Source organism: Dermacentor andersoni, chromosome 5 (genome assembly GCF_023375885.2).
Source record: "Dermacentor andersoni chromosome 5, qqDerAnde1_hic_scaffold, whole genome shotgun sequence".
NCBI lineage: Eukaryota > Metazoa > Arthropoda > Arachnida > Ixodida > Ixodidae > Dermacentor > Dermacentor andersoni.
Window position 1 is genome coordinate 67,201,872 of NC_092818.1, and position 21,755 is coordinate 67,223,626.

General features: G+C 49.0%; 1 protein-coding gene across 2 annotated transcripts in view; it reads right to left on the minus strand.

The window, feature by feature from the left end:
- Sb (serine proteinase stubble) overlaps positions 1-21,755 on the minus strand; it is a 119,790-nt gene that overhangs the window by 41,971 nt on the left and 56,064 nt on the right. For both annotated transcript variants that reach the window (XM_050178033.3, XM_072288198.1), the window contains exons 2-3: positions 3,398-3,488; positions 894-1,808 (exon numbers count right to left, since the gene is read on the minus strand). In XM_050178033.3, coding sequence (XP_050033990.2) covers positions 894-1,808; positions 3,398-3,488 — 1,006 coding nt within the window. The remainder of the gene's footprint in view (positions 1-893; positions 1,809-3,397; positions 3,489-21,755) is intronic.

Below are 21,755 nucleotides of genomic sequence, written 5' to 3' on the forward strand. Positions count from 1 at the left end.
ATTTAGTTAGCAAGCGAATGAATGTTTACGACTTCATACGGGCGATAATGTTACTATCCTTACTTTGTATAGCTGTCTGCTAATTTACTATCGCAATCGATGCTCGCCTTTTGGACGAAATTGCGAGTTTTTTCGTGGTGTCAGAAGATCAGTCGGTGAAATAAATGATGACTCATTATCCATGAATTCTGCTTCAGGCGAGATCGTCGATGAGAAATAATTAAAAAAAAAAACTTTGAAACCAGCTTCTTATTACGTGGAATGGGGCTCCCTCTTTCATTGCCGAAATAAAGACATCCTCTAGGCATGGACCTTGCACGAACCGTCCCCAATACTGCTCTTTCTGGGTACGTTTGTTTCCACGTACCGTCAATGTCTGCCAACAATGCTCTATGGGAACAGTTTCAGGTGATGTCACACCGACCATGGTGTGGGTTGCTATATTTAGGTGTCTAGCTTGCAAGGTTTAAATTTTCTTTTCATAGCTATAGCATTTTTGCACGAACACCATCAATTTGGTCTCACCTGTACATACCATGATTATATCTTTTCTTGTTCGTTTTGTTCTTTCCCGGCCTCCTCCTCTTAAGGCCTTCCTGTCCCCGAATCCTTTCCCTATGCACAGTAGCATGTAGGCGCCTACTTATACGCCGGCAGAATTATCTGTATTTCTATAAAGAGCTTTCTCTCTCGGTCTCTTCAAAGATCTACTGCTATCAATTATTTAGCGTACCACTGTTGGAATCGCAGGACAGGGTAATCGGAGATCGCCGGGAGAGGTCTTCGTTCTGCTGTGGACATGATGATGATGATGTCGTCGGTATCACAGTTAGTGCAGTAATCAAACGCAGTATGATAGCGCAATGAGTAGCGCGAGCCAGGTTCCTACTAACCTTTAGGCCTCTTGTTCAGCAGCTGGCTCGGTGGCACCGGTCTCTTGGAACCCACGGGCGTCGACGCGCTGCCAGTGTGCGCCGCCGGCGTAGCCGGCGGCCTCCGCGTCGTCGTCGGCCGGCCATGCGTGCCGTGCTGCGGCCGCTGCGGACCCGGAGGCCGGCCCGGTCTTTTGGTCGTCGTCCTAGTCGTCGTGGTCGTTTTCGTCGTAGTCCTCCGTGTGGTCGTCGGAGGCCTCGTCGGAGGCCGGCGGGTCGGCCGAAACGTGATGATCGGCACCAGGGTCGGCCGCGGCCTGAACAGCGACCAGAAGGTGGTGATGCCGGGAGGCCGGAACGTCGGCGGCCACCTGGTCGCCGTCACCACCACGCTGGCCACCGTCGGAGTGCTGCTGGTCGCGGGTGTCGTCGTGCTCGTCACCGCCGGTCTCCTCGTAGACGACGACGAGGACGTCGTGCTCGGCCTAGCCGAAGGCCTGTACGTTCTCCTGGTCGTCGAGGGCCTCTTGGTCGTGGTCGGCGTGGGCGAAGTGGGCGTCAGGTAGATGAGCGTAAAATTTCTCTGCGGATAGCCGGGAACAGAGATGGTGTTGAAGCTCGTGGTCGCGCCGGGCTTGCCCGGTGGCGGCTTGGCGTGCTGAGGCGGCTTCGGGCGCTGCTTCTGCGGCGGCGGCGGCGGTGACGACGAAGGCGGTGGTTTTGTTGTCGTCGTCGTGGACGAAGAAGGCGGCTCGGGCGCCAGGCCCCCCGCGACGCTGTTCTCGCTGTCGTCGTACTGGCAGCAGGAGCCGTACAGGAAGCCGTCCGTGCACGTGCCCAGGTGCTTTCCGTCCAGCTTGATGCACTCCCACACAAACATGCACGTACCCCGTTCGCTGATGGCGTTCTCGCATGACTTTGGGCTGATCTTCAGACCTGCACGCGCCACAGTGCAGCCCGAAGTTATCTTCGCTTTGTAAAATTTCTTACATCGTGACCGTGGGGAGCCACTGGGCATAAACACACGGTTAATTGTAGTAAAATATATCAACTTGTCTGGAGGGGGGGGGGGGGGACGTACACAAGCGTAATAACGTGCAAGACTGCACATGCAGGAAGTATGACCAAACGACGCGAATTGTCGCACTATGATTACTTTTGGTGCTGTTATGTTTTGTGCGTGTCTAGTTTCACACTTTACTTATTACCTCCCGTCTCCATGAAGCGTGGATGCATACCATTACGTGTCATCTTTAATTTGAAATTCGAAAGAAAGGTCGTAGCCATAACCCATTCACTCTTACTTTTCTTCTACATGCTAAAGCGGTTGCACAATTTACAACGCCCTATACATTCTCTCTGGCATCATTTGCCAGGTCTTGCGTTTAATACCTTTCTGGTTCACGCCTTTTTTTGTTTTCTCGAACGTTCTCCTTATGACACTTGCTGCTAAATAAAGGGCTCGCTCGCTGTCTGTGACATGAGCGTCGTGGTCTCTGTTTTCGCGTGACGTTATTTCTGTCATACATACGCCGTCATTGTTAAAGTGAATGAATCAATCCTATTGATGGCTTTTGCTATATGCTCTCATATCTGCACTGTTACCTGTTTAGCTCTTTCTGTGCATAACTTCTTGCCCTGCATGCGCCTACGCAATGGCGCCCTTAACTGTGATTCATCCTCTGGTGAAGGAAAGGTCCTCATGCACTGCTTTCTTTTTTTCGTTTATCTCAAAAGTCAACACGCATAAGCATGATTTAGAAAAGGCGATTCAATAATTTATCACGCTTGCTCCAGACTTCGGCTTTCCAAACGAATAATTCCTTCCCATTACAGAATGAGCTTTTTCTTTCTTTTATTCGTCGGAGCGCCGGTCATGATCATACGTATTACTTGCGTTTTTATGTTCGTTACTAAGCAAAACACTATATAAAAAGCAATATCTTAATGATTAATGCTGCGGTGAGCCAGGCGGCAGCGAGCCCTGACAGCAATTTGCGTCGCGAACCGGTTCACCTGTCTCAATAAGAGAGCGGAAGCGCCTAGCGAGCGGTTAAGACAGCACAACTCGGTGGGGATGACATTGGTTGTTCGGGACTCTTTCACATGAACGTGGCCGAGACCACCGTGATTGAATTTCCATTTATCATAGTCGGCATATTTTGCTTGTTTGTGCTGCTTCTGAGCGAACAATCGAACCATATTGCAAAAAGATTGGATGAGTATCCTTGCGACAAGAATGCCGAAGAATATAAACTGAAATCCTTGAACACGTAAATTTATTTAAATGTCGCATCTTTCTGTTTTGTAGAGTTTTCTTTATCTACAGTGTCGAGTAATCTCAGAATTGAACAAGTCAACTGCACGTTCATAAGCGAACGCTTTAATGGTGGGATAAATGACGTACAAGCTTCAAGTATGAGCCAATGTACTCATACTCGAATTGGATAGTAACTGATCTGGTAATTGGATTTGTTAATTTGGATGTGGTAATTGCAAGCGGTAATTGGATGGAGCATACGTACCTTTGGCGAGTGAAATGACTGAAAATGTGAATACTAGGACTGGAAGAATAGGAGTGGCGCCGCTCGTTTCTGCTGATCGCCATCGAACAACCTGCAACAGAAAAAAGAAAGAAAGAAAAAAGCAATTAGAGCATGATAGCAACACGATGAAAGCAACAGGGGCTTTAATGAATGCAATCATGTAGGCGCACGCACATGTTCATTTGTAATGCCTTCTGATGATTAATATAAGTCAGTCTACGCTGATTACAAATCCGAAGCAGGAAAAGCGCGATTCGTTTGCTGCCGGTGGTATTTCGACTTTTGCCGGACTAGCGAAATGCGGAGTGCAGAACGGAAACTTTTTCATTTTTTTTTTCGTTCCAGTTTTCGTTTCGGTTCAGTGAAAGCTATTCAGTTCCGGTTCAACTCCGGAGCGAAAGAGTAACGGGTCAAACCGGTTCGAACCGGTTCGTGTTCGTTTGCATTGACGAAGAATATTTACTCGGAAACAGCATCAACTCGTTTCCTACACGGAAGTGCTGTACGAAAAGAATAACAATTAAAAAAAACTGTGCGTGTTGTTCTTTAGGACGCCAGTAGTGTAAAAAAAAGATATTGCAATTTCAGTGGAGTAGTATGATTCTATTTGAAGCGATGTTCTTGTGAAAGGGTTCAATATGTGCTCTGCGACTAAGTGCAACACGTACAATTCTGTTTAACATTGACTCGGAGAGGAATAAAGGGATGTATGATGGCCGTCGAGGAAAGAGTGGCGATGAGTTGTGTGTGCATGGAGAAGTGCGAAACACACGCATGTAAATACATTTAAAGATCCTGCACCCTTTGTGTTAGTGACGCATACACATTCTGGTAAGAATGAACCCAGATCCGGAGGCACATACTCAATGGGTCAAGAATCGATAAGCCAGATCGAATAAATTGAAGAAAGTGAAATAAGCCTGTCAAATGATTTAGAGGCCTCTGCGCTTTAGGAATACCTACGATCGGACATTCCGTTTGCAGGTACTACGTTTTGATTTATTGTTTCGTTACGCAGAACAGAAGTACCCTCACTGGCCCAACTTCGTGGGTCTGTCGTGATTGCTCAGTGGTCATGGTGCTGGGCTGCTAAGCACGAGGCCACGCGATAGAATTCCGGCCACGACGGCCGCATTTCGACGGGGCCGAAGTGCGAAAACACCTATGTACTGAGATTTAGGTGCACGTTACAGAACCGCAGCTGGTCCAAATTATTCCAGAGTACCCCACTACGGCGTGGCTCATAATCGGCTCGGTGTTTTGGCACGTAAAGCCCCATAATTTATATTTAATTAAATGAAAGGCTACAGAGCATGGTGGTAAAAACACGAACCGAAAACCATTATTTTATTTTTTTCGACTTCGCTTCGGAGTGAAAGGAATCCTAACTCACCCATTTCAGTCCCCGTTCACGCAAAAATAACGTTTTCTTTTCCCGGTTTTCGGTTCAGTTGCAGTCCGATACCCTGGCGGAAACCAGGTGGCAGCTTTTTATTTATTTATATATTTTTTATTTATGTACTAGCTTCCGCCAAAGCTTCGGCAGTAAAAAAGCTACCGGTTATTATTGATGCGCTTAAGTTTAAATAGACTGCGGTTACGTGCGGCATATTCGTACAATAGCTGATCTACATCATACACGCGCACAACAAAAGATTGCTGGTTCTATAATGAGGGCACAATGGCAAAAGACCAGTACAACTGCAGGGCCATACGGATGATGTGCGCCGAAAGCTATATTTATTTATTCGTTTATTTGCTTACTCAATATTATTTAATTAATTAATTTAATCAGCGTCTCCGAATACCCGTATTGCCGCAGCGTCAAAGAAGCTCGAAGGGGATACAATTGCATGAATAACGGGCAGACAGGCAGAAAGACGCCGCGTTATTTACTATGCTTATGCTGGATATTTTTCTATTGATCTGGCATGCGTTACATTACCTGTGAGAGACTTCTTGTAAACTGAGAGGCACTTTGTTTCTTTATGGGTGTAACGTACCGGGTGTACCCACGCAACTTGAGCCAAACATAAAAAACTATGCAAATGCAACGTAGCTGTAAAGAGCCAAGGTAATGTTGTTTGCTGTCTCTTCGAGATATTCATGTTATTTATTGCATTCCGCCTAATTACATAATTAGTCTTGAATAATTAACCAACTTTTCAAACACTATAGTTAAATGGAAAGTGTCAATGATAAAATTGCAGAGCTACATGAAAAAACTCCCTACACGGCTCTCTGTTGCTTAATACGTGCTGCATAAGCGTGTTTTTCCAAGCAGGAGAGAGGCCTGCGAACACAAACAAAGTGCCTCGAGCGGCCAGTCACACGTCAATTTTTGACGCACACGTGAAGATTCATGTGTTCGTCATATGACTTAATTCACATGAAATACAATTCCAGGCTGCATAGGATTGTGAGCATATAGATTCACCGCAGCTGCGATCGTTACATTCACGAGATATGCAAGTATGACACAAATATTCAATCTCTGTAAGGGATCACAGCGCGTATTCACAAATAGTTAAGTAAGCGTAAGTCACCGTTTTCAATGCAGTGCAGTGGTAGCTAACTACTCAAGGAAGCAGGTGCACCAGGGGATTCCGCACATAGCAGTTGCCTGCAGCACCGTTAAACATTTTTAGGGTGAAGGTAAACAATTTCCGCAGTTTCACCCGAAGCGTTGTCAGTGAGAAAAAGGTGCATCACTGATCTCGAACTGCTCAGACGGTGTTCTAACTATAGGTGGTTGTAGCATCTATACTTCGTTGCAGAGATCAGGCGCAACGTTATGGAAGCTACACAAGAAGTTCGGGTCACGAAAATGTGTCACTCCGAGCGTTCTGTGAATGCTTCGCTGCGCGCCAAAGGCGTTTACTCGCGTGAAAGAGAGAGAGAGAGAGTAAAACATGTTTATTATTAATAGTGAACGTGCACGTGAGGCTGTCGCGAGGGGCTGCATGTAAAAAACCGTGGAAAAATACGGCGAGAAGCAATATGGTCTAAAAGCAACACACTAGCAGCCGTTAGCAGCCGTTTTTTTTTTTGTTGTTGTTGTTTGTTTGTTTGTTTTAATGCGAATCCACAGGCTGAGTCTTGTAAGAAATTGTAACCATATCCTTGTTTCTATCCTTACCTTCTGTAACCCCCCCTTATGTAATACCCCGACAGGGGTCCTTAAGGAAAATAAATGATGATGATATCATAGTTTGTTTGTTTTTTAGGCTTACAGCCTTTTTCATTCGATACTCAGCTTATATAGGAAGAACAGTTTCCCACAATTGCGGTCAAACAACATCGAACTATTTCTCAGTATGAATGCAGTCAGTGCAAGAAGTCTGTCTAGCTTTCACAGCGTTGCCCTTGACGTCTGAAAGGCAGCACGCGTGCTACACGTTTGGGAGAAGGAACAGCGCCCCCTGGCAGACTACCAGGCATCCCACAACGCTGAGGTGATTTGGAGCGCAGTGAGTGTCGCGACTCGGTGGTGCACGAGATACGGGAAACCTTCAACCTTAGTACCGGTGAATTTTTTTTTTTTGCATAATATATGCAAGCTATGCAACCCTGCTTGAGCCACCCTTCAACACATGTTGTGGGGATGTAAAATATATCAAGGTGAAATGGCAGTCTCCCCGGAAAATCTACGCGCGCGGTGGTCGGCCGCGCTGCTCAGCTCAAAACTCCAAGACGAACTTCAGGCCGTCCAGCGAACCATGGAGGCCGTACGGGAGCACCAGCTCCCAGTGGCCATCTAGGCGGCCCCAGGCCCGGGCCTCCTAATCGCCGGATTCCACATAAAGTTATCTCGCTCGCTCGCACGTTTTCTCGACGTTTACTCTCCGCTCCGCTCAGAGCAATGCACACGCACACGCCCCAGCTCGGCGGGAACGTACGCTATGGTGGGCTTGAAGTCTATGCCTGCGCACAATGGTCATGCCAGCAGCGGAAGGAAGAACGCTGGCTTGGCTACACCACCTTGTCGATCGAGTGGAGCGTTCACGGTGCGTCCTCTCCGCGTGGTCGGTTCTTTTTTTTTTTTTTTGCTGCCAAATACGCTGCGCGTCTCTGGAGACCCCCCTCACCCCCCGCGCGCGACGGATGCATGCATGCGTCGTCTCCAGCTGGACGACACGACGCGACGGAGCGTCCGCGCTTCCAGCTTCTGTATGAGTGGGCAAAACCAATGAACATTTGCGGTTTCGCATGACGGTGAAGCATTGAAAGTGATACCAACAGGCGTGTCACAACGCTGGTGCGACGAGGAACGCCGGCAGAGGCTATATACGCATAGAGAGAGACAGAGAGAGAGCAAATTATAAAGGAAAGGTAGGGAGGTTAACCATGCAGGACTGAGCCCGGTTGGCTACCCTACACTGGGGAAAGGGAAAAGGGGACAGAAAGATTAAAAGAAGAAAGAAATATGCCACACGGGCGTGGCACTTCGGTGGTGTACGAAATGAGACTACCGAAAAACCGCCGTGTTGGTCAGCGTCCAAAAGAAAGGGTTAAGTAGATTTCGCTTGACGCTTGCTATCCGTTAAGCTCACACCAGACTATGCACCATACATTGGTTTGTATACAACTCCTCAGGAGGAACGGTAATACCTTTGTATCCAATGCTACTGTTAGGAGTGGGAGCCTGAATGCTGCCCTGGCACTTGCTTCCGATTCAGCAGAGCCTTGCGATGCGTCACATTCGCTTCGTCGTTTTTGCAGCCACCCGTGCACGCACTGCGCCTCCCTCGGTGCCGTCTAACGCTCCACGCACTGGTCACGCATGAGCAGTTGATACCACGACACTGCGACGGCAGCGGCGCCGGCGCCGAGGGCGCGAACGTTTTTCGAGTGTACAGGCGTGGAATTGCTGTCGCAATAAAACCAGGAAGTGCGAGATTTTCGTTCGACAGCAACGTCAAGCGCGAACGACCGAGCCAAACATGGGGACAGAACAAGTCTTGTGCAACGAAAACTAGATGAGCCTGCGTTTGTTGTATACTGCCACTATAAGCAAATTTGGTTGACCAACACAGGCTACCCACGCAAGGTTAACCTGGTCACATAGAAATTAGAAAGTCAAATAGAAAAGAAAAACAGTAGGTGAGCGGACAGATATGAAAGAAGAGAGGAAAGCTAAAGGGTCGAAATACATACAGGAAAAAGCGACTGCCGATTTTCCCCCGGTGGGGGCCGTCCGGCAGTGCCGTTTACGTGAATCTAGGGCCGAATCGGTGTGTTACCTCCACCGACTGGCCCTAAAGGTCCTAGCACTCTGTGTCTGCTCAACCACCAATTTCACCTTTCCTCAGAACACGGCTAAGCCGCGCACGGCTAGGTGGGGGGGGGGGGGGTGCGGCTAGGTGGGGGGAGGGGGGGGGGGGGCACGTGGTGTCGCAACATGCGAAACGTCCGCGGACTGCTGTGCACGGACAATGTTTCACTTTGGCGTAATAACGTAACTGATGTGCATTGCGAAAGAACGTCAGTGTCGTGTTCGAGCCACTACAGAACAGTAGGCTGCGTCTCGTGCTTTTTAAAGCGAAAGCCTGTCTAGGCTCATGGTGAAGTTTGTGTCAGCAGACCTGACCGCCGGAGTGTCCGCCGAAACGTCATCACGCCATGTGAAAACAGATTAAAGACAGATTAAAGAATGAAAAATGATTGACAGTAACAGTTAGTGAGTGATAACGTTGTAATAGAGATTGGTAGAGGTCAATAATGACTAGTAATGGCTAATAATGAATACTAATGACTTGTAATGACTCCGAAATGACCAATATGTCTAACGATGGCTTGTAATGAGCACAATTGATTAGAAATGTCTTGTAATAAGTAGTAATGACTAAAATGACTACTAATGACTACAAAATGACCACTATGTCTAATGACGGCTTGTGATGACCACAATTGATTACAAATAATTAAAAAATGCTTACTAGTCAGCAGTAATGATTAATCATGTCTGAAAGGACTTGTAATGACTAGTAATAACTATTAAATGACCATTATGCCGAACGACAACTTGTAACCACTACAAGGGATTAGAAATGACTAATGTAGTGACAAATACGGGCGCCAGCAGAAGACGAAGGAGACAGGGTTTTGTTGTTGGTGCTCGCGCTCGCTGCGCTCGGCCGTTGCCTGTTCCTGTGCATTAATATGAAACGCCGAGCGCATCTAAACCCATACTATCAATTGGTGGAGGTGCTGGTTCCATTTTCCACCCTGGAATTCCATACCCGGACTCTACCGCCAGCCTCGGCAATGCCTACCGACGTGACATAGCAAGGTGCTACCGCACCACTGGTGGTCGCCTGCTCCGGAGTACTGCGACAGCGAGATCCTGTCATTTTCAACGGCACCGACGAGCTCGACGTCGAAGACTTTTAGCGTGTCCGGTATTCGGGCAAGCGCGGGCGGTTTTCCGGTTTAGCGGGGGCGTCAACGTGAGCGGCCAGATTGGTGGCGCCAGCTGGTGGCGCAAAGCTCAACCACACAAACACAGAGCTAGTTACTATATTCTGCTTAGCTGCTGGCGTAAATTTTCGACAGTGGCGTAATCGTGTTCACAATTACGCCGCTGCCAAAAATTTGCACGGGTGGCGAAGCAGGATATGGTGAGTTACTGCAATTTTAGCCATGCGTTTGTCTGGTTGAGCTCTACAACACCAGGCGGCTTCACCGCTCACGTTTACGCCCCGACCATCCGGTAATCCGCCCAAACCGCTCCCGTTTACCGGAATAGCGTACAAGCTAAAAGTCTCTAATAAGTGGTATAACGGCGACAAACTCAGGAACGTCAACTTTTACCTGGCGGGTGTGGCTCAGCTGTGGTTCCACAACCACAAAGCGGACATTGCCAACTGGTTATCCTTTAAAACGAGCTTCGCGGAAGTCTTCGGACGACCCGCTGTTCGCAAGCTCCGCGCAGAACAGCGGTCGCGCCCAGCAATCCGGCGAGAACTTCACGTCCTACATTGAGGATGTTGTCGACCTCTGCCGTCGCATCCACCCTGCTATGTCCAAAGCTGATAAAAATCAGACACATCATGAAGGGGATCGATGACGACGCCTTCCAAACTCTCATTGCCAAAAATCCCCAAACTGTTACGGACGTCGTTCAGTACTGCCAGAGCTACAAGTTGCGGAAACGGCGCATTTCTACACGCCTCGCGAGCTCTGACACGGACATCTCAGCAATAACTGTAGGCGCCGTTTCTAGTGACACGACAACATTAATTCAGCAAATACAGCAGTTTGTCCGAAAGAAGTGGCCCGACAATTGTCCCTTGTTCCCTGCGTCCCGGACGAATATTGCTAGTAGGTACAGTGGGGCGTGGCGTTTTCCGCGGCGCTCGACGTTTCTGCGCAGGCGCGAGTAAGTGCAGGTGCGAGGGAGAAAATCTGGGAGCCTTTGCTCCTTGAATATGTGACTGTGTCTAGGCACTACAGAGGAGGCTTCTTACCGCGTGTTGTATGCGTTTGTCCCCTAGACATGCCGGCAGTGCGGAGTGCGGTCGAGTTTGTTTACGCTTAGCCGCTGGCTGCCTGTGCGGTGAGGCAGTGGGCATGGACGCCCCAGTTGGCGATCACTGTGTTTGAAGGGGCAAGGTTCTGACTGGTGTTGTATAAGTTGCGGGTCGCTTTCTTAGTCGCTACGATAGCTTCCTTTTTTTGCAAACAGACCTCCAAGAGGGCACATGTCCCGGCAAATGGAGGCCTCAGGAGAGCACCTGAGGTTATAATAAAGCAGGCGGCGCAGGATCTGCGGGGCACCCAAGCTGTAGCGGGGGGATCAAAGCTGGAAGCAGGGCAGCCCGTGGGTTGGGGCCGCGGAGGCGGAAGCGTGCCAGGGGGTGCTCGCATACAATATTGGCTGTCCGCTATCGCGGATAGCCAATTTTGTATTTGTAATTTGTATTTGTAAGTTGTAATTTTGCGAGTGGGGCGAAATGTAAATTATGGGGTTTTACGTGCCAAAACTACTTTCTGATTATGAGGCACGCCGTAGTGGAAGACTCCGGGAATTTTGTCCACCTGGGGTTCTTTAACGTGCACCTAAATCTAAGTACACGAGTGTTTTCGCATTTCGCTTCCATCGAAATGCGGCCGCCGTGGCCGGGATTCGATCCCGCGACCTCGTGCTCAGTAGCCCAACACCATAGCCACTGAGCAACCACGGCGAGTGGGGGGGGGGGGGGGGGGCGAAATGCGATAACACCCGTGTACTTCGATTTAGGTGCACGTTAAAGAACCCCAGGGGGTCGAAATTTCCGGAGTCCTCCACTACGGTGGGCCTCATAATCAGAAAATGTTTTTGGCGCGTAACACCGCATAATTCAATTTAATTTTAATGAAGTATTTGTAATTTTGTATTTGTATCTTGTAATTGGCTGTCCGCGATAGCGGACGGCCAATTTTATATGCGGACACCTCCTGGCACGCTTCGGCCTCCGCGGCCCCGACCCACGGACCAGTCCGGGTTCTAGCTTCGGTGTCCCTGTTGCCGCTTTGGTGTCCTGGAGGCGCAGCCAATAATGCGAAATAATGACACGTTGTTGCAATTAGTAAAAAACACGACTTAATAAGTATAATTACGTCCAGCCGCCAACTTGCGACGCTAAGTTCAGCACTACCGCACCTCGCGACTTCTGCAGGCACGCCTAGGGACAAACGCATACAACACGCGCCAAGAAACTCCTCCATAGGGTCTAGGCAGAGTTATATACTCAAGGAACAAAATTCCCCACATTTCCTCTTTAGCACTCGCTCTTACTCGCGCATGCGCGCTAACGTCCCGCGTTTCCGCAAGTGCCACGGCTCGCTGTACCTACTAGCAATTGAAAATACGCGTCCCGGACTCCGCGCAAGCGCTTGCTCCGACGCTACGGCAAGCCATAGAGGAGCAAATTTCTGAGGCGCCACCAACCTCCTACCAGCATCCCCTCTTTCAGCTCCTCTGACCTATGCTGAAGTCGCACGCAGGCAGTCGGCACCAATGCCGCTTGGCACGGATCTTGGTCGACCTGCAAATAACTTCTACGCTGCGCGTGCGCCTGTCCAGCCGAACCCGCCACCTTTCCGCGGTCCCGCACCGCCATCCCCTAATCCTTGACGCACCCCGCATAACAGGCCTATCTGCTAATTCTGTTGTCTACCTGACCAATTCGCACGTTTCTGTCGTCGTCGAGACTTCCGTACTGGCGCGGGCCCAGAAAATGCGTGTCTAGCAAAACCACCGCATGGCGCTCGCCTCCGCGCGGCGGCACAGTTTCACAGCTTGTGCCTATGGCACGTGCTGTGTGCTTGCTTTCCTATGCGACAAAAGTGCATGTGGTCAATGGTGATAGTGTAAACGTTACAATCGTCCATAGCCTGAAGAGAGCTCTTGGAGCTGGCGTTTCAACAGCGTGCTGGCTCCGTATGCAGAAGGAGCACGTAAACACGGGCCAGCAAAGTGGCTCCAAAGCGTGCACTCAGCGTCGAGGACACTCCGGGCCCGAAAGAAGCGTCGCGCGGAACAGGCGCGTCTTCGCTACGCAGCGAAGCGTCTTGCACACCGCTGCTGCCACGATGCGATCTGCCACGTGGGGCAACGATAATGCTCAACCCTCTCAGAGATCATGTACAATGACGCGCGACAACGCGTCAAGCAGGCACGTCTCCCTTTGTGTTCTGTGTAGTACGCAGACAGACAACGGTGGTGCACGCGCGGTAACGCTTAGCATCAACTCACCACTCTCGTATTGCACTAAATGCTCAACAAATTAAATATTCGCCGCCAACATCGCCGCTAATTATCGTCAAGCAAAGCAAACGGCATACAAAGCTTCTCCTACATCGATTCCCACTGTGCGTGGGATCCGCTAAATCTTTTTCATTCACTTTCATTCCCATGAATTTATCATTTCTTCAATGCAATTGATAAGTACTAGTAATATCCCCTATGCTGCCTGTGGTCTCCTTGTTTGTCGGCTTCTTATATATATATACATATATATATATATATATATATATATATATATATATATATATTCTTAAGGGCCCCGTGCCAAAGAAACTCCGGCGTCGGCGTGCCGCGTCCTACGTCCAGCGTCGACCATCCTGTGAGCGAAAGATCCTTCCCGACCACGCAGGCCCTCCGTGCAGCGCAGAGGTGCTACTGAACTATTTGAATTTCTCGAAAGTAAAATGCATCAGAAAATTGTAAAGTACGACTTGCACACAACCTACGGACATAATAGCGTCGAATTGTAATGAGAATATATTAAAGAACATAATTCTGTCACACGAAAACTCAAACACGAACTCCCTTTTCTAGCATTCAAAGAGCGGCGCACCCGGTTCCACGCACCGCCATCCAGATGGCGCTTGCCTCCGCGCATCCGCGGCCCACGTAAGAGGCCGCGTTTCTACCAGAAAGCTCGCCTTCGCGCATAGCCTTCGCCGCCAGTGTTTCCCGGCAAACATTACATGTTACATAAGCTGCAGTTGCAGGGAAGCGTGAGGAGCAGTTGGGGATCTTTGAGTGCTATTGCGTTCTACCCTTAAAAGCGAAGCTGAAGTGTCCTGCAAATTTTTTTTCTCAGTTTAAGCGGGCAGATGAAATTCTCTTGGTTACAGATCACACTGAGAATAAAAAGTTTATTCCACAAAGGATTTTTTTTCTGCGGAGTGGTATATAAATCAAGACGGTGGAAAGATGAAATTCTCTTGGTTACAAATCACACTGATAATAAAAATTTTATTCCCCAAATGAATTTTTTTCTGTGGAGTGGCATATAAATCAAGACAGTGGCCTGTCTGTTGTGAACACAAAACCTATATTATATTAATTAATGCACAGTTAATAATCATAGCGGTGCTATCTTCAGTGGTACCGATATTAAAATTAAGCACATTGCCGGAACACATTGCGACATTGCGACATTGTTACATAATGTAATAAATATGAAAAGAAAACAGTTTCGCTCTTTATCATGCCTTGCATAAAAGTGGCTCTCGAATGAAAATCACTTGCTATCAGTTCTTTAATTATCTAGATCTTTTTTATGCGCTCAAGAAATATTTTTACAAGAGCAATGCAGGTACCTTGAGCAGGAAGCGTGGCAATGAAAGCCTATGAGAAAAGCACCCTCAGCTGTTCCTTGACGGTGCAATAATTGTGCAATGACGCTGCAATGACGGTGAAAAATAAATTCCTCTTTCTGCGAAGATTAAACTTTCTGGCTAAACAACAACAGACAGAAGTGAGTCACTTGTGTGGCATCAGACTAGGCGGTTTATTAAATTTGGCGTTCTCGTCCGAAGCATCGAAACCAACAGGAAGATTTATTGTTGCATCCATACTCCTCGAAAGATGTTCCAACTATATTTGGTCGTGACAAGTGGGCGCGACGCAGCGCGCTAGGCAATTACTCTTTGGCAGTAGAAACAGTGCCCTTACAAGCCGCCAGGCGTCTCGGAACACTGACGTGACTGAGAACGCTGCCAGTGGCATTGCAGGCGTCACATCTCAGGGGTGCTCGAGATGAGACGGACTACACTCTTAGGCAAAGTTACACCCTTTGGCTTGCCCCTTCTGCCACACAACAATAATCGTTATCTGCCTTGATGCGTTTCCATTCTTTAACGCTGCGAGCCCGGAACTTTCTAGTAACGAACGGCACGCGCGTTATCAGAAGGGGCAATCCAAAGGGTGTAAACTGTTCTATGCTGATAACGGGCGTGCCGTTCGTTACTGGAAAGTACCGGGCTCGCAGCGTTAAAGAAAGGAAACGCATCAAGGCAGATAACGATAATTGTTGTGTGGCAGAAGGGGCAAGCCAGAGGGTGTAACTTTGCCTAAGAGTGTAGAAGCTGTCGGCGTCAGTTTCCTGCAAAATTTTAGTTAACGATGGACTGACGCTCACAGTGCATTCAATTCAGAGCACTGCATGCACAAAGCGGCTCAGTAGGCACGCCAGTGTGCTTGTAATATGCCTGAGCGTAACGGGCATGCCATCAGGGGAAGGAAGAACGCTGGCCTGGCTGAGCGTTGACGATGCATCCGCTTCGCTTCGTTGGTTTTCCTGTCAAACGCACTCCGCGTATACCTCTATTCCTCTATATATACCCTCTAATCTATCTATACCCTGTATACCCTCTAATCATCCGCACGTGAGCGGCGCAATGCACCGTCGATTGCGGGAGAGCATGCTGATGCCGACGCCAACGGTGAAAGTGCGGCATGCTGCTGTTTGATTGCCGTTGTAAAAGAGAGAGAGAGAGAGAGAGAAGGAAAGCAACAGTGAATAGCGAGAGAAAGAAATACCCAACGCAAACTGTTTTGCTCGCGAATATATGCGTACCGATTGTCGATTCGCTCATATGGTATAACTGTGCGAGCTGAGCATTTGCTAGCAGGTGGTCGTAATCCTGGAGGCGAAAGAGGTGGAAACTTTTTAGCGATGCTTTTAAACGTAACGCATATTGTAGCACATTATTTACTTTTCACTCCGCTCATATAGGCTTATCCTAGCGATCTCAACACAACGGCTCAGCAGCAGCCCTAGTGCGCATGCGTACAACCAGAAAAATATCAAAGGATTCTGGTACAACCCACGTACGGGCGGCGAAATGTACAACGCCACCCGCGCTCCGCTACAAAGTCGATTTAGCGCAGCGGGATGGTGTGTCTACTCTTTTTCTTTTTTTGTCGTTTAACAGCGTAGCTGACCGCGCGTTGCTGGCATCGCCGGGATAGGCGCTTCAGAGACCTGGGAAGCTATCCCGTAAGTGTCCACCTAGCGGACACGTCCACTTCGTCCGCTGCTAAAGTGCTGGTTGGCCGGGGGCGCCTGTCTGACCCTGACGTGTACCCCAGCCCAACCAATCACAGCTTCAGCAGCAGACAAAACAGACATGTCCACTAGGTGGACACTTACAGAATACCTCCATTGCTCGCTAAAAAGCCCAAATCAATACCTCTTTCTGCAGCTACCTTAGCGCGTGAAATGGGTGCGGAGCTGAGCGTAAGGAACTCTCTCTTAGAAATGTATGTTAACTTATAGCATATTACAACGCGGTGGAACAGCTTGGCTATGAGCGAGGTCATAGCGCAATGTATCTGGATTGATGTCGATCCCCCATGAATATTTTCCCAAAGCTCGGTAATGATTCTTTGTGCATTCCTCCCCCATCGGAATGCGGACGTAGTGCGCGATAACGCCACATTCACTTGATCCGTCTTACACACCTGAAAACGCGAACACTCAATGGGCTGCGATGAAAAGGCGCGAAGAGTCGACGGGCGTCACCCGGTGTATATGATACGACGTTTGGTACGAGTTTATATGACGTTTTCCTACTGATACTTGCTGGTACACGGTGAATACTGCTGATACCTGCTGATACTACGGCGATGGGAGCAAAATTTCAGGAATATGCACGAATTGCGTTCGTCTGTTGAAATGCGAGAGGGAGGCGAACGTCTGCCTCCAGAGCGTTCGGGTCCGATCGCTCTGTGCAGTCACTGGCCCAGTCGACTTACACGGAGTTGCTTGTATCCTCCACGCCGGTTAACTGACAGCGATGCACGTCCAAATTATGCGTAAGCACAAGAATTTGGGAAGCTGGTGCTTAGGTTTGCTCTAAAATATTAGTGGCTTGTGATTAGCAAGCGCTTCTGATTGGCGTTTATTTTCTTCCTGCTCTGAAACTGTGCCTCAATCTATGCCAGATTGTCACAAAGTAAAAGCATCATGACAAGGAAATACAAAATGCATTTCGGTGTGTACTACACACATACTAAAGTAACAGTGAACAGCACGAGCAAACACACGGGGACGAAAAGCAACCAGGCGGGATAAGCGCTGACTTCCGACTAAAAAATATTTGTTCACAGGAATGCCAATGTATACACATGCGCGGAAAGATCTAAATGGAACCAATCTGAAACGAGAAAGAAAAAAGAAAGAAAAGTAGCCAACAAAAGCCAAAATGCGAAAAAGTGAAAGCTTAGATAATCACAGACGTCCGCTGCGCATGCTTCCGTCTTCCAGCTTTTGGTCCCCGGCTTGTCCAACTATAGTTAGACCCGCCGCCATGGCTTAGCGGCTATGGTGTTGCGCTGCTAAGCACACGAGGTCCCGGGATCGAAACCATGCTGCGACGGACGCATTTTGATGGGGGCGAAATGCAAGAACACCCGTGACACCGTAACACGTTAAAGATCCTCTTGTGGCCAACATTAATCCGGTGTCTCCCGCTACGGCGTGTCTCATGATCAAATCGTGGTTTCGGCACGTAAAACCCCAGAATTCAAGGCATACCAAAGTCGTGAAGGACAGCTCTCCTGTTACCTTTGAAAAGCTTAATCATTCATCCTTCCGGCACAAGCCCCTGACGTTCAAACACGAAGTATAACGAATTAAACTTGAAAACTAAACAAAGAAAACTGAGCAACAAGGCATGGGTGACGAAAACGAAGACAGTATAGGTGACAGGATGAGGGATGAGTTCTGGTTAGACAGATTGATGTGGCTAACTTTTTCGCTTAGATTAAGACAAAGAAATAGAGCTGAAAGCGTCATGCAACAATGCGTAGAGCACGTAACCGTGGCTCCATTACGCTGTCAAAAAACAAGTCGTTGTAGTTACGTTGTAGCTGCATGTACGTAAGGTGTTAATCCCAGCCGCTTGGTGCGCTACAGTCGATTAAAGAGAAGGTGAAAGGTTTTCCAGAAAAAATGAGGGAACATCTATACATAATGGCTTTCAACCCTCCGAATTCGAATATCGTATCGAAATTGAGCGAAAGAAAGCGCAAATATATTTTATTTCGACGAAAAGTGCAGCAGCGGACACGCCCAGCTCGCGCGTCTCGTTTCCGCCTGTGATTGGTCGGGCGCTTCGTGACGTGAACTCTAGTAACCGACCGCTGCCGCTACACATGAAGCGCGGTGCCAGGTAGTTTGGCGCTGTTTTTCTGAGACGGTAATGGAAAATTTAGAGAGACTGCGTTTTTCTGAGGAGTTCGGCGTTACTCCCTACATGTACGAGCCGATTGCGAGGAGCCGGCCTCTCGAAGAAGCAAACGATGCTGGTGCGAGCAGTGCTTTCGACGCGAACGAAAGCAAAGTCTTGGGATCTCCTCGTGTTGGAAATGCTCTTTGGTGAGTATGTTTTTTGCAAAGCGATCTAGTGATCTCGCCGATCTTTCGCCGATCTAGCGAGCTCGTTTCCAGTCAAACAACTGTAGTGTTGAGTTCCTGCATGCCTCCTCGTGGAACGTAAGTGGGGATGCGATCGTCGGCATTTGTGCGCTGTCCAAAGCTGTCGGCAATCTACAAAGACGGTTTAAACGCGTGAAAAGCTTCCCGGTTCATGCAGTACGTGTAGTGACCTTCATCTGTTGACTACCACGTTGACTGCCACTCACGTTGATTACCACTCACGTTGACTGCCACGCACGTTGACTACCACTCTACATACACGCAGACGCACCAACAAAGGAATGCAGGGTCGATCGAAGCAGATTACGATGGCACGCACGCAGAAACAAGCGCGGTCAGGCACGGTAGCGGACGCTGCGAAGGAACGGAACACGAGAGTTGACGTCACAACACCGCGGTTTCCGGTCTCCGCTCGCATCGTCAGCCTCAGCAGCAGCGCGCGGCATTCGACGGGAAGCGGAGCTACAGCGCAATTTCAACCGACGATTACGTCGCTCCTAATTGAAAAAAAAAACCAAAATTTTACCTACATGGTTTATAAGGTTCCCGCATCCGTATATGAGCGTCTTATTGAATTCGACAGACTCTTCAGCTTCCCTTTAAGCCGCTGGACTCTGTGGGAGTGTCCGCTCTTGTTGAATGTATTTCTCTACAGTTTAATGCTTAGGTGTATTCATAAGACGATTCATTGCTTCGCTGACAATTGAAATCCAACAACAATCAATACAATGTACGCTATAGGTACACTACCTGAAAGATGCAAGTCCAAGGCACTGTAATGACGATTTTATAGTCCGACATTATCGGCTGTTACGATTGACGTCTAAGCACCATTATAAATCAGCGTAACCAAAACTAACGGGCAAAACAAGCGCCCGCTTGGACGAGAGGTGACCTGTGGTATGCCTGGTGATTCCTCGGAGCAAAGGATGCTTCACCAGCCGACATGAAGCTGTCACGGGTGCTGTTCGCGCCTCATCATTCACTTCAAGACAACAACGTCGCCCTCCGGCTACCGCGAAGGCCGGTCTCCCTTTCCTGACAGAAGAGGGCACTAATTGATGACATGGTCATTGTTAAGTACTCCCGGGGAAAGGACGTCAACAGCGGGTTCACAGTTTGCCATGTGGTTGCCTCGCATTGTGCAACGGTGGGACGATGAGAGCCGGCAAAGGTCGGAAGTTGAGGGCGAGCAACGGTGGGACGATAGGGACAGGAGGCGGGGAACGATCCGGCGTTTGTTATTGGCCAGTGAATTTCCCCACAGCAGTGAAAGAGGGAAATAAATGGGATAAAAAGCGGATCTGGAGTTCGGTGAAGGTGTGCTCCGGCGCGTAGGTGTGCTCGTGATCATGCTCGTACTATTGCTAGTACTAGTAAATGTAACCTTTCAAACTGTAAAAACGTAAAGAAGCCCTTTTCTCACTCGTTGGACATCGCTCCGGACCTCTCGATCACCCGGCACCTGGCACTTCACCAGCTATGACGAAATAATGACCGTTCGGACGCCCCAAACCCAACAACTGCTTGACCATGATGGGCTACACTACCCTGTCCCTACACGGCGCGCGGGCGAGCGTCACTTGAGTCCAGTCACGCTACGCAGCCTTAAAGAAAGGAAACACGGGCAAGACAGATGACCATTATTGTTGTAGGACAAGATTCACCCCAAAGGGTGTAAAAATTTCTAACAGTGCACTCTTAGAAAAATTTACACCCTTTAAGGCAAGACAGATTACGATTATTGTTGTGGGACAAGATACACCCCAAAAGGGTGTAAAGTTTTCTAAGAATGCGCTCTTAGAAAAATTTACACCCTTTCGGGCGTATCTTGTCCCACAACAATAATTATCATCTGTCTTGCCCGCGCTTCCTTTCTTTAACGCTGCGAGCCCGGTACTTCCTAGTCACGAATGGCATGCGCGTTATCAGTGTGACGCAGCATGCATTCTCGACAGGAAAGTAGCGAGCGCCGAGTTTTCAAGAAAGGAAACGCAATCAAGTCAGATAACGATTATTGTTGCGGGACAAGTATACACACCAAAGGGTGCAACCGTTTTAAGAGTGTGTAGACAATGGTACGCCCTTTGAGGCGTATATCTGCCACACAACGATAATCGTCAGTACGATAATCACTCCGGCTCGAGTCCCGCAAAGCCGAGAAGTGCTCAACGAGGGATACAAAATAAATAACCTCCTCGACACTCCAAGAGGACATGGTGTTTAAAAATATATCTGCTGCACGCACGTGTAGGCGGAACGGCGGACATGAAACGACTGGCTTTTGCTGAGCCGAAAACTAGATTGGATTTGGCTGTAGACACTCTGTTGCCGGACAACATTCGTTGGCTACGCCAAAATCGCTGCGGTTTGCATGCGGTCCGCCGCCAAAACTTAAGCGGGAAGAGCCTCGGCGATTTGTTGGACCGCGAGGGCCGCGGTCTTGCGCGGGCCAACGGCAGTCCACACGAACTGGTGACGTCCTGTCACGTGATGCGCGGACCGCGGTCCAAACGAGCAATTTGGTCCGTTGTGTGGATCGGCCTTTAGGGGCTATTCCGGCTACTGCTAGGTTGCAACTTGGCTGCTGCTGAATTGAAACTTGGCTTCATGTAGTTTTCACCTCGTTCAGTCGCGGTAGCCCCGCTGGTTTGGGTGGATGCTTGCAGCCGTTTGTCACGCTGAACTGCGGCACCTTCCGCGTACGACCGTTTCTTGACAGATCCAACGACCAAGCTTCTCTCTGCCTATGTTTACGTTGTAGGACTTGTATAGCGGAGTGTCGACCGCTAACTCCAACCAGGCGTAAATCGTCTTACAAACCTGGCCAGACTTGCACACAATTCTAGCTTCGCGTTGCGCAGCCTCTTCTTCGACAGTACGAATTTTACCATGGTACCATGGCGTACCATGATACCATGGTACCATGGCGTTAATTGACCGAGCACCGCCCAGGACACGCTTTCATATCCTATTCAAAGTCAAGCCATACAGAAACAAATTCAATAAAGGCCGATCCACACGACAGACCAAGTCTGCGGGCCGATCGGTCACGTGATGCGACGTCACGGCCCGCCGCGGTCCGGTCCGGCGCAGAGCACATCCACACGGCGGACCGC